Source organism: Pyrgilauda ruficollis, unplaced genomic scaffold, assembly GCF_017590135.1.
Source record: "Pyrgilauda ruficollis isolate IOZ18807 unplaced genomic scaffold, ASM1759013v1 scaffold100, whole genome shotgun sequence".
Lineage (NCBI taxonomy): Eukaryota > Metazoa > Chordata > Aves > Passeriformes > Passeridae > Pyrgilauda > Pyrgilauda ruficollis.
The window spans coordinates 1199923-1211881 of NW_024508102.1; the positions used below are offsets into that span (position 1 = coordinate 1199923).

At 52.7% G+C, this 11959-nt stretch overlaps 1 protein-coding gene across 1 annotated transcript in view; it reads right to left on the reverse strand.

The window, feature by feature from the left end:
* CR1 (complement C3b/C4b receptor 1 (Knops blood group)) overlaps positions 1–2886 on the reverse strand; it is a 38964-nt gene extending 36078 nt beyond the window's left edge. Inside the window, exons 1-5 of the mRNA XM_041467054.1 lie at positions 2428–2886; positions 1448–1639; positions 771–962; positions 468–564; positions 214–299 (exon numbers count right to left, since the gene is read on the reverse strand). Of these exons, the coding sequence (XP_041322988.1) occupies positions 214–299; positions 468–564; positions 771–962; positions 1448–1639; positions 2428–2710 (850 nt within the window). The 5' untranslated portion in view covers positions 2711–2886. The remainder of the gene's footprint in view (positions 1–213; positions 300–467; positions 565–770; positions 963–1447; positions 1640–2427) is intronic.
* Positions 2887–11959: the final 9073 nt, after the last annotated feature.

Consider the following 11959-nt stretch of genomic DNA (forward strand, 5'->3'; position numbering starts at 1 on the left):
GGTGACCCCTGGGGTGCTCTTCTCAACAGACATTGCTCCTGTCAGGCCGTCACAGGAGCCAGGGATGCTCCTGGGGACTCCCTGCTTGTGACAGCAGCTGTCCCCTTGCAGAGATGCTGACAAAGTAAACCTTAGCGAAGTAAAGCAAAAATTCAGCATTTCTGAGTTGGAACATTTGATTTTTCCAGTCAAGCACTGGACAACTTCACTCACCCTGGCAAGCTGGAAGAGGACTCCAGACAGCTTTGTCTCCCTGTAGGAGGCAACTGATGGAAGGTGATGCTCCCTTTAATCTGTACCTGCGGGGGCAAAAGGCACATCCCAAAATCAGCTGGTTGCCACCAACCAAGAATGTGCCACCACAGAGGTGCTGAGGACTCTGCACGGGCAGGGCCCCATGTCCCATTCACACCCCACTGACTCTGGCCAGGCAACTGGGATGCAGAGGGCAGTGGCTTCACACTCACCCACGGTCACAAACCACTCTGGCTGTTGCACCCAGCTGGTGTTCTTTTAGGATAACTTGGCCGTGTTCTGGATTGGCTGGAACACCACAGGATTTCTCTAAAAAAGGGTAAGATTGTCCTTAGGACACCATGAGGCTGGGGAAAACCCCACAAAGCTTAGTTTTCATGGCAGTATGGCAATGTCAAATCAGGCAGTTAATGGTATTTCATGTTAAATGTGATTAGAAAAGAGCAATTTTAAAATACATGTGTGGCACTTGGAACACAGGGTTGGGGAAAATGAAATGACAGGGGGACACTCACTCTGACACAGTTTAGGAACTTCTGTCCACGTTAAGTTGTCCAAACAGGTGCTGGTGGGGGGCTGGGCTGTGGTGTTTTCAAAACCTTGGCGACAAATGTACCTCACCGTGGTGTTAACGGCGTAAAAATTCTGCATTTTGTCTTCTGGTGATATCGCAGCAAATGACACAGATCTGGGTCTGGGACAGCTGCCTGGCCACCACAGAGACACCCAAATGTCGGGTTACAGAGCAAAAATAACATTTTGTAAACAGAAATCCGAGTGAGCTTCACTAAGAACATGGATCCCAAGCAGTGCCCTCCTCCCTGGCCACTTCCACCAGGGAGTTGTCTGAGGTGGGGAAGTGCAGCCAGTTCTCACTGGAGAAGTTTCCAAATGCCCAGAGCCAAACCTCCCAGCCTGATTAACCCTTTGGTCACTCAGTGCTCTGCCCCCGCATTCCTTCCCCTTTCCCATGTGCTTCCCAAGCTGTTCCTCTATTTTCATTAGCGCACAAGTGCCACACAAGTGGCTCCAACCACTCGGTGGAGTGTAGGAAAAAGGGGCAGCAAGAGAAGTGGCCAGACCACTTCATCCTGTGTGATGAGGAAAGCCCTGAGGCAGCGATTGCCAAAGCTGTGGGTGTTCCCACAAGCAGCCCGCGCCCTCCTTGTGTCAGAGAAAGGGAAACACTCACGGCCGCAGAACTCGGGCAGGCTGGACCAGCGGGAGTTCGGCAGGCAGCGGATGGTGTCGGAGAGAAAAGGGAGCTTGGTGTAACCCGGGACGCAGCCGAAGGTCACTGTGGAGCCCACACTGAAGCTCTGCTGGTGTTTGGTGTCCCCCCGCGGCTCGGCGTGGCTGATATTTGGCAGCGGCCCGCAGTCCCCTGTGGGGAAATAAACGGGGATTTAGCGCGGCTCCTTCTGCTGCTTTTGTACCCCGGGCAGGGCGGGGGGCACACACAGAGCCGGTGGGAAAGGGGGGTACAGGGAGCACACTCAGGGACAGGGATACGGGGTGCACACACACAGAGAACACAGTCAGAGCACACACACAGCCACAAAGCACACAAGGAGCACAAACACACAGGGAGCACATGCACATGGATAACACACACTGACACACATAACACACAGAGCACACAGAAAACACACACGGAGCACATGGAGCACGTGTACAGGGAACACACACAGGGAACACACACACACGAATCACATTCACATGGATAAGACATGGACCACACATTCCCATGGATAACCCACACTGCCATGGATACCCCACACTGCCATGGATAACCCACACTCCCATGGATAACCCACATTCCCGTGGATAACTGACACTGCCATGGATAACCCACACTCCCATGGATAACCCACATTCCCACGGATAACCCACACTCCCATGGATACCCCACATTCCCACGGATAACCCACTCTGCCATGGATACCCCACATTCCCACGGATAACCCACTCTGCCATGGATACCCCACATTCCCACGGATACCCCACACTGCCATGGATACCCCACATTCCCATGGATACCCCACACTCCCATGGATAACCCACGGGTCCTACACTCGCACACGCGCGGACGCGGAGAGCGCTCCCGCACGCACGGAGCTCCCAGCCCGGAGTGCCCGGCTCCCCGCAGCCCCCTCCCCTGCAGGGGCTCACCCCACGCCGCGGGCAGCAGCAGCAGCAGCAGCAGCGGCAGCAGCAGGAGCGAGCAGCGGCGGCCGGAGCCCATCGCGGGTCCCCCGGCACTGCCCGGGCAGCGGAGCCGCTCCCGCGGGGCTGCTCCGAGCTCCGCGGAGCCGCCACCCGTCCCTCCCGGCCAGCCCAGCTCAGCTGAGCTCAGCTCAGCTCCGGGAAGGCTCTGACGAAAGCCGGGAGCGCGGTGGGGAGCGGGGCTGGGTGTGGAACGCGCGGGGTGCGCGGTGCCAGGCACGCCTGGCATCCCAAGGAGCAGCTTCCAGGGAACCCGCTGCCTCTGCTTCTCTGCCTTACTCTGCACCTGCCAGGAAAATCCCCCCTCCCTCCAAAGCTGCCAAGTCCCAAACGAAAAGAAAACACCCAAACCAAAAAGGGCAGGAAGGGGAATATGTCCTCCCAGTCCGAGGAGAGGGCAGGCAGCAGCCGACCTGCACCTTCCTGTTTTCCTTTGTTATCCAGGAAACAGCGATGTTTCCACTGCTCGAACTTACCAGCTTACCTCTTTTATTTACTTTTTTTTAAATTTACACTTTATTTTCCTTTCCTATCCAGCTTAAGTTCCAATCGGATGTAACAAAGGCATTTGCGATGAGACACAGAGGTGGTTTCCTAAGGGAAGGAATCCAGCACCTTGGATAACGTGTTCCTATAAAACATTTCCCTGTAAACACAATGACAAATTCCACGGAGAGACCTTGGCTGCGTTTTTACAGCTCACTGCCCTGAATGGGGATGGTGGCTGCAGAAGGCAAGAGGAATCTGTTAACAGGAAATAAAACGAACCACCTTTAAATTCTGGGGAATTCTCCTGTATTAGCTTAGGGCAGTGACCTTGGCACGGGGCAGGAAGATGCTGAAAAGTATTTGGCAAAGGCTCCGCTCGAAGCTGAGCCCCAGCAGGGAGTGGCTGCACTCACTGAACCGAGAGCTGCAGCTCCAGCTCGGTGAAATGCCCTTGCTCGCAGGCTGAACCCCAGAAAACCCCAGAAAACCCCAGAAAACCCCAGAAAACCCCAGAAAACAGGCTGTTTTCTGCTTGAGGAGAGAACAGGAGAGATCTGTGCCCCCGCCCGGGCTCAGCTCTGCCCTCTGCACCTGCATTCGCTGCCCCGTTTTGCCCTTTTTTGCCCCGTTTTGCCCCGTTTTGCCGCAGGAGCCTCGGGAGTTCCTCCCGGGCCGTGGCTGAGCCCCACGATAGCAGCGCTGTCCCTGCCCGGCCACCGAGGGCCACCTGCTTTATCTGGCCCTGCCAGCCGTCCCCGCAGCGCAGGGATCAGCCCGGGCAGCTGCGGGGGCACGCACGGGGGGTGGCAAAAGCCGGCAGCAAAACCAGCGCTGGAGCTGCCCGGGATTGCCGCAGGAATTCAGCCTGAGCTCCAAAACCTGCTGGGCTGAGCCCGGCATCTGCCTGAGCTGAGCCTGGGTCTGCCTGGGCTGAGCCTGGATCTGCCTGGGCTGAGCCTGGGTCTGCCTGAGCTGGGCCTGGGTCTGCCTGAGCTGAGCCTGGATCTGCCTGGGCTGAGCCTCAGTCAGGGGCTGCAGGTTTCAGTCCCAGGGTGGCTGAACAGGATTACGGGAGGTGTAACTCCAGCTGCCTTTCCCAGACCGCTTTCCAGAAACACATTTCTGCTTTCCTCCTTTACTACTTTTTTAGAATATGCAACCAAGTTTGACTTGCCATGGGTGGCATTTAGAAAATAAATGTTCAGAGTGATAAAGAACTGACAGAATATCGAATCTGATCATTGCCAGGATATACCTTAAAGCTGATTCCTTCTTGAAAAAGAGAATAAAATATGACCAAAAAAACCAGCAGGGAGTTGAACTCACAGAATGCCCTTTATAAACAATTACCATTTATTACTAAATAGAAATAAAAACCCAGAAAGGCTTTGGGAGTTTTAGGTGTTTACAGGACAAGATTGGGGTAGGCAGCCTAAAGAACACTCATGACATTTCCAGTCCCTCTGCTGCAGGGTGGCAACCCTGGGGAGGATATTTAGGAGCTGTATTTCAGTGTCTGTGCCTGGTTGATGTGCTCACAGCAGGACTGAGCTGCTCCCTCCCTCTGGAAAGGAGAAGTGGCTCCTTTACGTTACGAGATCAGAGATGCCCGGCCCTCGTGTGGCTTTATCTTCCTGTGGTAGAAATAAAAACTGCAAGGAACTTCGGGCTGATACAAGAAGAAGCTTTTGCTGAAGAAAGGGCTTAAACCACCCAAGATATAAAGATTAAACGGTGCAATATCCCAAGTACCATGGTTTCCTAAAAGAAATGAGCTAAAACTCTGCGGGACAGGGAGGTCCTCGCTTTGCTTTTCCCTGCTGGCAGCTGGATCCACAGCTGGATCAGCTGCAGCCGGGAATTCCTGGGAGGATGAGGGAGCAGCTCCCTGCCCAGGGCGGCTGGGCTGTGTTTGGGGTTTGTTGTGGTGTTGCCAGCGAGCAGAAAAGCTGCGGCTCTGGAAACACCGCGTCAGGCTGGGCGGGACACGGCCCGGCTCCGGGGGAGCTCTGCAGAACTCCGGGGGTTCCCAGCCTCTGGAACCCTGCTGGGATCAGCGGGAATCACAGCTGGATCGGGATGCTGGGAGGCAGTCACCGAGAGGAAAACTCGGGTGGGAGAAGCAAATATGGAAATCAGCCAATGCTTTTGGGAATAATTTTCCATGGATTTCTTGGAATGCTAAAACATCATCATTTAAAAATTACATTTTATAGGTGGGACAGACCTGATCTGCCCAGGGCGGCTGGGCTGTGTTTGGGGTTTGTTGTGGTGTTGCCAGCGAGCAGAAAAGCTGCGGCTCTGGAAACACCGCGTCAGGCTGGGCGGGACACGGCCCGGCTCCGGGGGAGCTCTGCAGAACTCCGGGGGTTCCCAGCCTCTGGAACCCTGCTGGGATCAGCGGGAATCACAGCTGGATCGGGATGCGGGGAGGCAAAACCCTGCTGGGATCAGCGGGAATCACAGCTGGATCGGGATGCTGGGAGGCAAAACCCTGCTGGGATCAGCCGGGATCACAGCTGGATCGGGATGCGGGGAGGCAAAACCCTGCTGGGATCAGCCGGGATCACAGCTGGATCGGGATGCGGGGAGGCAAAACCCTGCTGGGATCAGCAGGGATCACAGCTGGATCGGGATGCTGGGAGGCAGTCACCGAGAGGAAAACTCGGGTGGGAGAAGCAAATATGGAAATCAGCCAATGCTTTTGGGAATAATTTTCCATGGATTTCTTGGAATGCTAAAACATCATCATTTAAAAATTACATTTTATAGGTGGGACAGACCTGATTTAGGTCATCCTTTATCTTAAAGCAAGGTGAAAAAAAAAAAGTGTGACCATTGCATGGGGCACTTTTGGAACAGGTCAGGAACGGTAAAAGATTTTCTGGTTTTGACCCAAAAGACAAAACTCAGGGATGGGCAAACTCAGCTGGACCCCGACGCCAGAGGAACCCTTTTCAGCATCCCCCAGCTGGGTGCTGAGATCCTCCAGTGGCTGTTGTGTCTTCCCCACTCACAGTGACACAAACACTTCCCACAAAGCCAAAACTCCTCCTTTTCCTGGGTAAAAATTATCCTCTGCAGCGGGTGGGGAATTTGGAGGACCAGAACTTCCACCACGTCCAGCTTCTCCTGGCTGTGCACGACGTCCCTGTGGGGAACAAGGCTGGCATCAGCACCTCGGAGCCCTGGCACTCTCAGGGCTACAAAGTTCTCTTTTGCTCTTCAAAATGCCCAAAAAATTAGTTTTAAAAAAAAAATAAATCTGTAATAAGGTGAGGGCAAGGAAATATTCAATAAATTAAAATGTATTCCAGAGAAAGCAAAGCTTTTTATGAGAATTGAAGGTCAGTGCAGTCAAAGCTGAGCTGTGAATCAGATGCCCAACCAGCAAAAAAATATAAATTATACAGAGAAAACTTACAGAAGAAAAGAACAGGACAAAAAACCCACTCACTTCCACAAAATGATGGAAATTTGGGCTGTTTTAACTTCTGAAAGCAGCCAGGTGGGGGAAGGATCCCCAGGTACTTCGGAGGACACACGGATCCTTTGCTGGACCCAGAATAGGATTTTGGGGATTTGTACAACGGTAGAACAAATCTGACCTCTGAGGCAGCCCAGTTCCTGCTCACTGAAGAGAAATATGGGAGAAAAAAATGAAAATTCCAGGTTTTAGGGATGGGAGTGACCAGGAGGTGCCACGATGCCGTTGTCCCTCCAGGACTGACCTGGTTTCCTGAAGAAAGAGGGTTGGGAGGGGGAGATGCTGTTTTGGAGAGACTTTTTGTAGAGGCTGAGCTTCCTCTCCCACGCGAGACCCTTCTCAGAGGGCTGGGCTCCCTTTGCCTGGGGACCTGAGGAGATGGAATTCACGGGGTGAAATTCGCCGGGTGGCCTTTCCTAGAAATGTGATGAAGGGGGTAATAAATGGGGCTTGATTGGACGTCGAGTGATTTCAACTCACTTTTGGGAGGAGCTCTCCCCTCCGCGTCCTTTGCTCCAAGGCTGACAGCTGAGCTTTTCTCTGGGGACACAGAGGGAGCATTGCCCAGAGCACTCCTCCTTCCTTCAGAGCCCTCCCAGCCCTTGCTCCAGCAGTGCCTTTTCCCCTTTAAAATTTCCTTACCATTTCCTTTAAAATTTTCCCCTTTAAAATTTCCTTACCACTTCCTTTAAAATTTTCCCCTTTAAAATTTCCTTACCATTTCCTTTAAAATTTTCCCCTTCAAAATTTCCTTTAAAATTTCCTTACGTTTAACCCCTCCTGCACTTCATACCCACGATATTTTAAGGTGGCTCACCCTGAATAAAAAACTAATACTAAATACAGAGTAATAAACACTAAATACAAAGTAATAAATACTAATTAATAAACACTAAATACTGAGTAATACTAAATACTAAATAATACTAAATAACATGGAATACAAAATAATGAATATTATACATGAAATGCAAAATAATAAATATTATACAATAAATACTAAATAATTAATAATAATCTATCATTAATTAATAATGAAGAATAAAAACAGTTAAAAATATAATTAAATCCTAATTAATAATTATTAATAATAATATAGTAATTAATAAATAATAAAATATAAATAATAGAAATTAAGTTATATATAATGTATAATATATAATAGATAATAAAAGATTAATCATTAATAATAATAAATAATAAGTAATTAATACTAAATAATAAGCTATAAATAATAAATAATAAATAATAAATATTGCATAATAAATAAATAATACATAATAAGTAATAAATAATAAGTAATTTCAGCCCCTGAATGGGATGAAGCCACCTTTGCACTGGGGCATGGCTCCACTCCAGACCCCGCTGCTTTTGTCCCTGCTCCCACACCGGATGCTCCCATTCCCCTCCAGCTGGAAGTTGGGCTCACAGCTGTAGGTCACCGTGGAGTTAAAAGCAAAAATCTCAATGCCTTCCCCATCGTGTCTCCCGTGGCTGATTGGAGGAGGTGGAGAGCAGGTAATTACTGCAGGAGAGAAGGACAATGTGTTTGCTAAAGCTTTGGTTTTAATAAAAAATCCCAAAAGTTTGAGTCTGCCCGAGGTTCTTGAGGATGAACTTTGGACAGTGCAGTGGGTGACCAGCACCAGGTGGGTAAAGCTCTGCTGCCTGCCCCAGTTCTTCTCTCTGCTTTGTTCCCCAAGTGTTTCTCCTCTCCCTCTCCCTCTTTTTATTTGCCACAATGAATAAACAGCAGCTTGCCACGCTCAGGATTCCTGGAAATCTCACCCCAGGATTTTCTCCCTCTCCCTCTCTTCTCCCTATCTTTATTTGCCACAATGAATAAACAGCACCTTGCTGTGCTCAGGGTTCCTGGAAATCTCAGCCCATCGCCTTCAGTCACGGCAAAAATGCTGATTTTGTGGGAACAAAGCTGCTGAAATAGCAGCAGAATGGGCATTTCTCAGCTGTGCTTTTGGGGACAGATCAGCCACAGAGTATCAACAAAAACAATCCCAAGAGAGCTTTGGACCGGGCGTCGGGATGCAGGATCTGCTGGAGCGAAGTAAAAAGGTTCAATCTCACAATTTAGGATGAATCTCACATTCACAAGTGGGAAGTTTGCTCCATTCAACGTCGTTTCCTTTCAGCTGGCACCAGATGAAATTATTCCCGACTAATTTGTACCTAAAATACACGAGGGAAAATCAGAGTAACCATCCAAAAGCGGGGAGCACTTCCCACCCTCGTCCAGCACATGATCAGGAGTGCAGGAGAGGCAGCGATGCTGACACTGCTGGGGAGCAGAACTCCTGCCAGCATCTGTGTTCATCTATTTTTGGAGGTTCTCTGCTCTGACTCTGCATTTTCCATGGCAGGGAAGGGAGAATTTGGAGCTGAGGCTGGCAGAATTCTCTGGGAATGCCAGACAGGGCTGAGCTGAGGGCTGGGTTCCCACACGGATTTGCTGAATCAGGGGCTCCATCCCTGCCTGCTCCTGGCCCAGAGCAGTGCTGGGGTTGACCCTGTCCCCACCCAGGGCCTTTCCCACGCTGCTGTCACCTCAGGGGTGACACCTGGGACAGTGGAAGCTGTCCCTGCCGTGGCAGGGGTGGCACTGGATGAGTTTTAAGGTCTGTTCCCACCCAATCCAGTCTGGGATTCAGATAAATCCCCCATTCACTCCAGGACAGTGAGGGGCAGCAGGGATTGATCCACGTTAATTAAAGTGGTTCCTGCTCTGGTTTGTGGAAGCTCAGGGACAGCTGACACCTTCCCCATTCTGAATCACCCTCCTGTGCAGAAACCCTCAGCATCTGGCCAGGATGGATAACGTCTGATCTAAGACGAGCAGCATCCTCCCTCCGCCCTGAAGTGCATTTCCAGAGTTGAGCTCAGCCCCAGCAGGGTGGGACACGCTCTCATTCCCTTCAATTGCATCCCAAGGGAGAGACACAACCCCTCTGCTGCCCCTGGAGCTGGGCAGCACCAGCCAGAGGATGCCAGCTGCTTCCTGCTGGGAGGAGGAACGCTGGCTGGAGTGGCAAGAAATTAGAATTTTGGGCCTGTCCACTGAATTTGGGCCCTGATTGAAAGCAGACAGCAGCCATGAGTCAGCTCCTGACTGTGGAAATTGTGTTTCACTGCACTTTTCCAGCTGAACTTTAATGGATTTTAAACATCCCAATGTAACCCTTTTTTTTTTTTTTCAATATATCTCAACTGCCTTAAGCCAAAATATTTCAAATCAATTGTATTGAAGTCTGCAGTTATCAACTGCAAACACAACCAGCTGCTCCTGTTGGGGTGGACACTCAGAGCTCCTCTGGGTGGCACCTGGAGGAAAAGGTGGCCCTGAATCCCCCCTGGTGCCCTCCCTGCGGCCGAGTGCCACTCTGGAGCTGTGTCCCAGCACTCACCCATCCTCACAGGACACTTCCACTCTGGAGCTGTCCCAGCACTCACCCATCCTCACAGGACACTGCCACTCTGGAGCTGTGTCCCAGCACTCACCCATCCTCACAGGACACTTCCACTCGTGCTCCCAGCTGCAGGTCCCTGAGGGGCCCCATCCTCCCCCCGGGCAGCGCCCCTGGGGTGCCACAGGACCTCCCTGGGGACACAAAAAAGGCTGAATGAGACACAGGCACAGGCTTGGGGGGAATTCCCACAGGTTCCAGAGCATTTTACTCCATGGGCATCACAGCCAGGCTGGCAGGAGCCAGACTCAGCTGTAGGGCGAGGTGGGGATCCCAAAATGCTCCCCACCCCCACAGAGGGGTTTCCATTCAGTGGGTTAGGAACAAGGCACTCGACTGTGAAAAAATATTCCTGTCCCATCACCAGCCTCAATATTCCATGAGTGCCACCAAGGGAATGCTTTGCCTTCGTCTTGAAGTTCAGTGCTAGAACAGCAAACTGGGATTTGTGCCCTGCTTGTGCCATGTCCCAGTGAAAACTTCTTTAGGACCACAAAAAGGTTGGAAAAGGCCTCTGAGATCACCGAGTCCAACCAAGCATTCCCTAGCATGAAAATCAAGCCAGACCTCTTTATGCCAGCAGAAAAAAACCCAAAAAGAACATCAGTGATACTTCTGCTGTTCAGTCTTAAATAGGAATGACAAGGAATATCCCCAATTTCCTGTTAATGGAGCTGTTGGGAGATGATGACCAGGCTGCGTTTTGGGATGCACGTTGGGAGCAGCCAGGGCTGCTTTTTTTGGGGGTGTGGGGGCAGCAGAAATACTCACTGGTGCACAGCTCAGCAGGCTGTGACCACGTCAGGGTCTCGAGGCAGGTGCTGGAGGGGGAACTCTCCGAGGAGTTCTCGTAGCCGGGCCGGCAGACGTAGCTCACGTTGGTGCCAACAGGGAAGAAATTCCTCCTCTCATCCTCCTTGGACAGGGCGGCAAACCTCAGCCTGGTTGGGACAGCGCAGCTCCCTGGCAGCCAAGGAGAGGCAGCCTGACAGAGCTGCCCACCAGCAGCTGCCCAAATTCTCCCCGGGACCGTGGGGATGCTCCTGGAGAGCTCCTGGTGCTGGTGGCAGGAGAACTGGGGCTCCTTTCCAGACTGCCAACCTGCTGCAGGCTCCAGAGCGGGCATGGAGGGGGTTAGGAGCCCGGGGAGGGGCCAGCAGGACATGGGGAGAACATGCACGGGCTGGGGGGACACTGGAGCCCCCAGCCCACCCCTGACTGAGCCCTCTGCCAGCCCCTGCGGCCACCAGAGACTGCGAGGGGCAGCAGGGCAGGGCAGAGGGTTTGTCCCTTAGACAGGGACAGGGCAGCACAGAGGGTTTGTCCCTGGGGACAAGGACAGGGCAGCACAGAGGGTTTGTCCCCTGGGGTGAGAGCAGCACAGAGGGTTTGTCCCCTGGGGACAGAGCAGCACAGAGGGTTTGCCCCTGGGGACAGAGCAGCACAGTTGGTTTGTCCCTGGGGACGGGGAAGGTGCCAGCCAGCAGCAGGGACAGGGATGCTGCCCCGGGGCCGTTTCAGATATAATGAAGCTGATGGAGGGCCTGGAGTGGGTCATGGCAGGAGGGGGCCCACAGTCACCTGCGGCAGGAGAACACCTCCTCAGGTGAGGAGCCCCTTCTCTGGCCCCTTCCCCGCCCCAGGGGGGTTCTTGGCATGGCCCAGGGCTCCCCTGGGGAAGGCACCAGCCAGGGCTGGCTCTGGGACAGCACTGACCCCCAGATCCAAGGTGTGGCACCCCCAGCCCAGCCCCGGAGCAGCCAGGTGGGATCCAGGCAGGTGTCCCTGCTCCTTCTCATTCCCCGTACTCACCGCGAGCCCCAGGAATGCTGAGGAGCCCCAGCACGGCCAGGAGCAGCACGGGCTGGCCAGAGAGCACCCCACAGCCCGGGGGGTCCGGGGGTCCCCCCCATCCTGGTGCTCCAGCCTTCATTGCAGTGCTGTGCTCCTCTGTGCAGCCCCGCTGCCTGCCAGGGCTGGGAGGGGATGCACTGCAGGCTCCACCAAACCTCTGGAGCTGTGG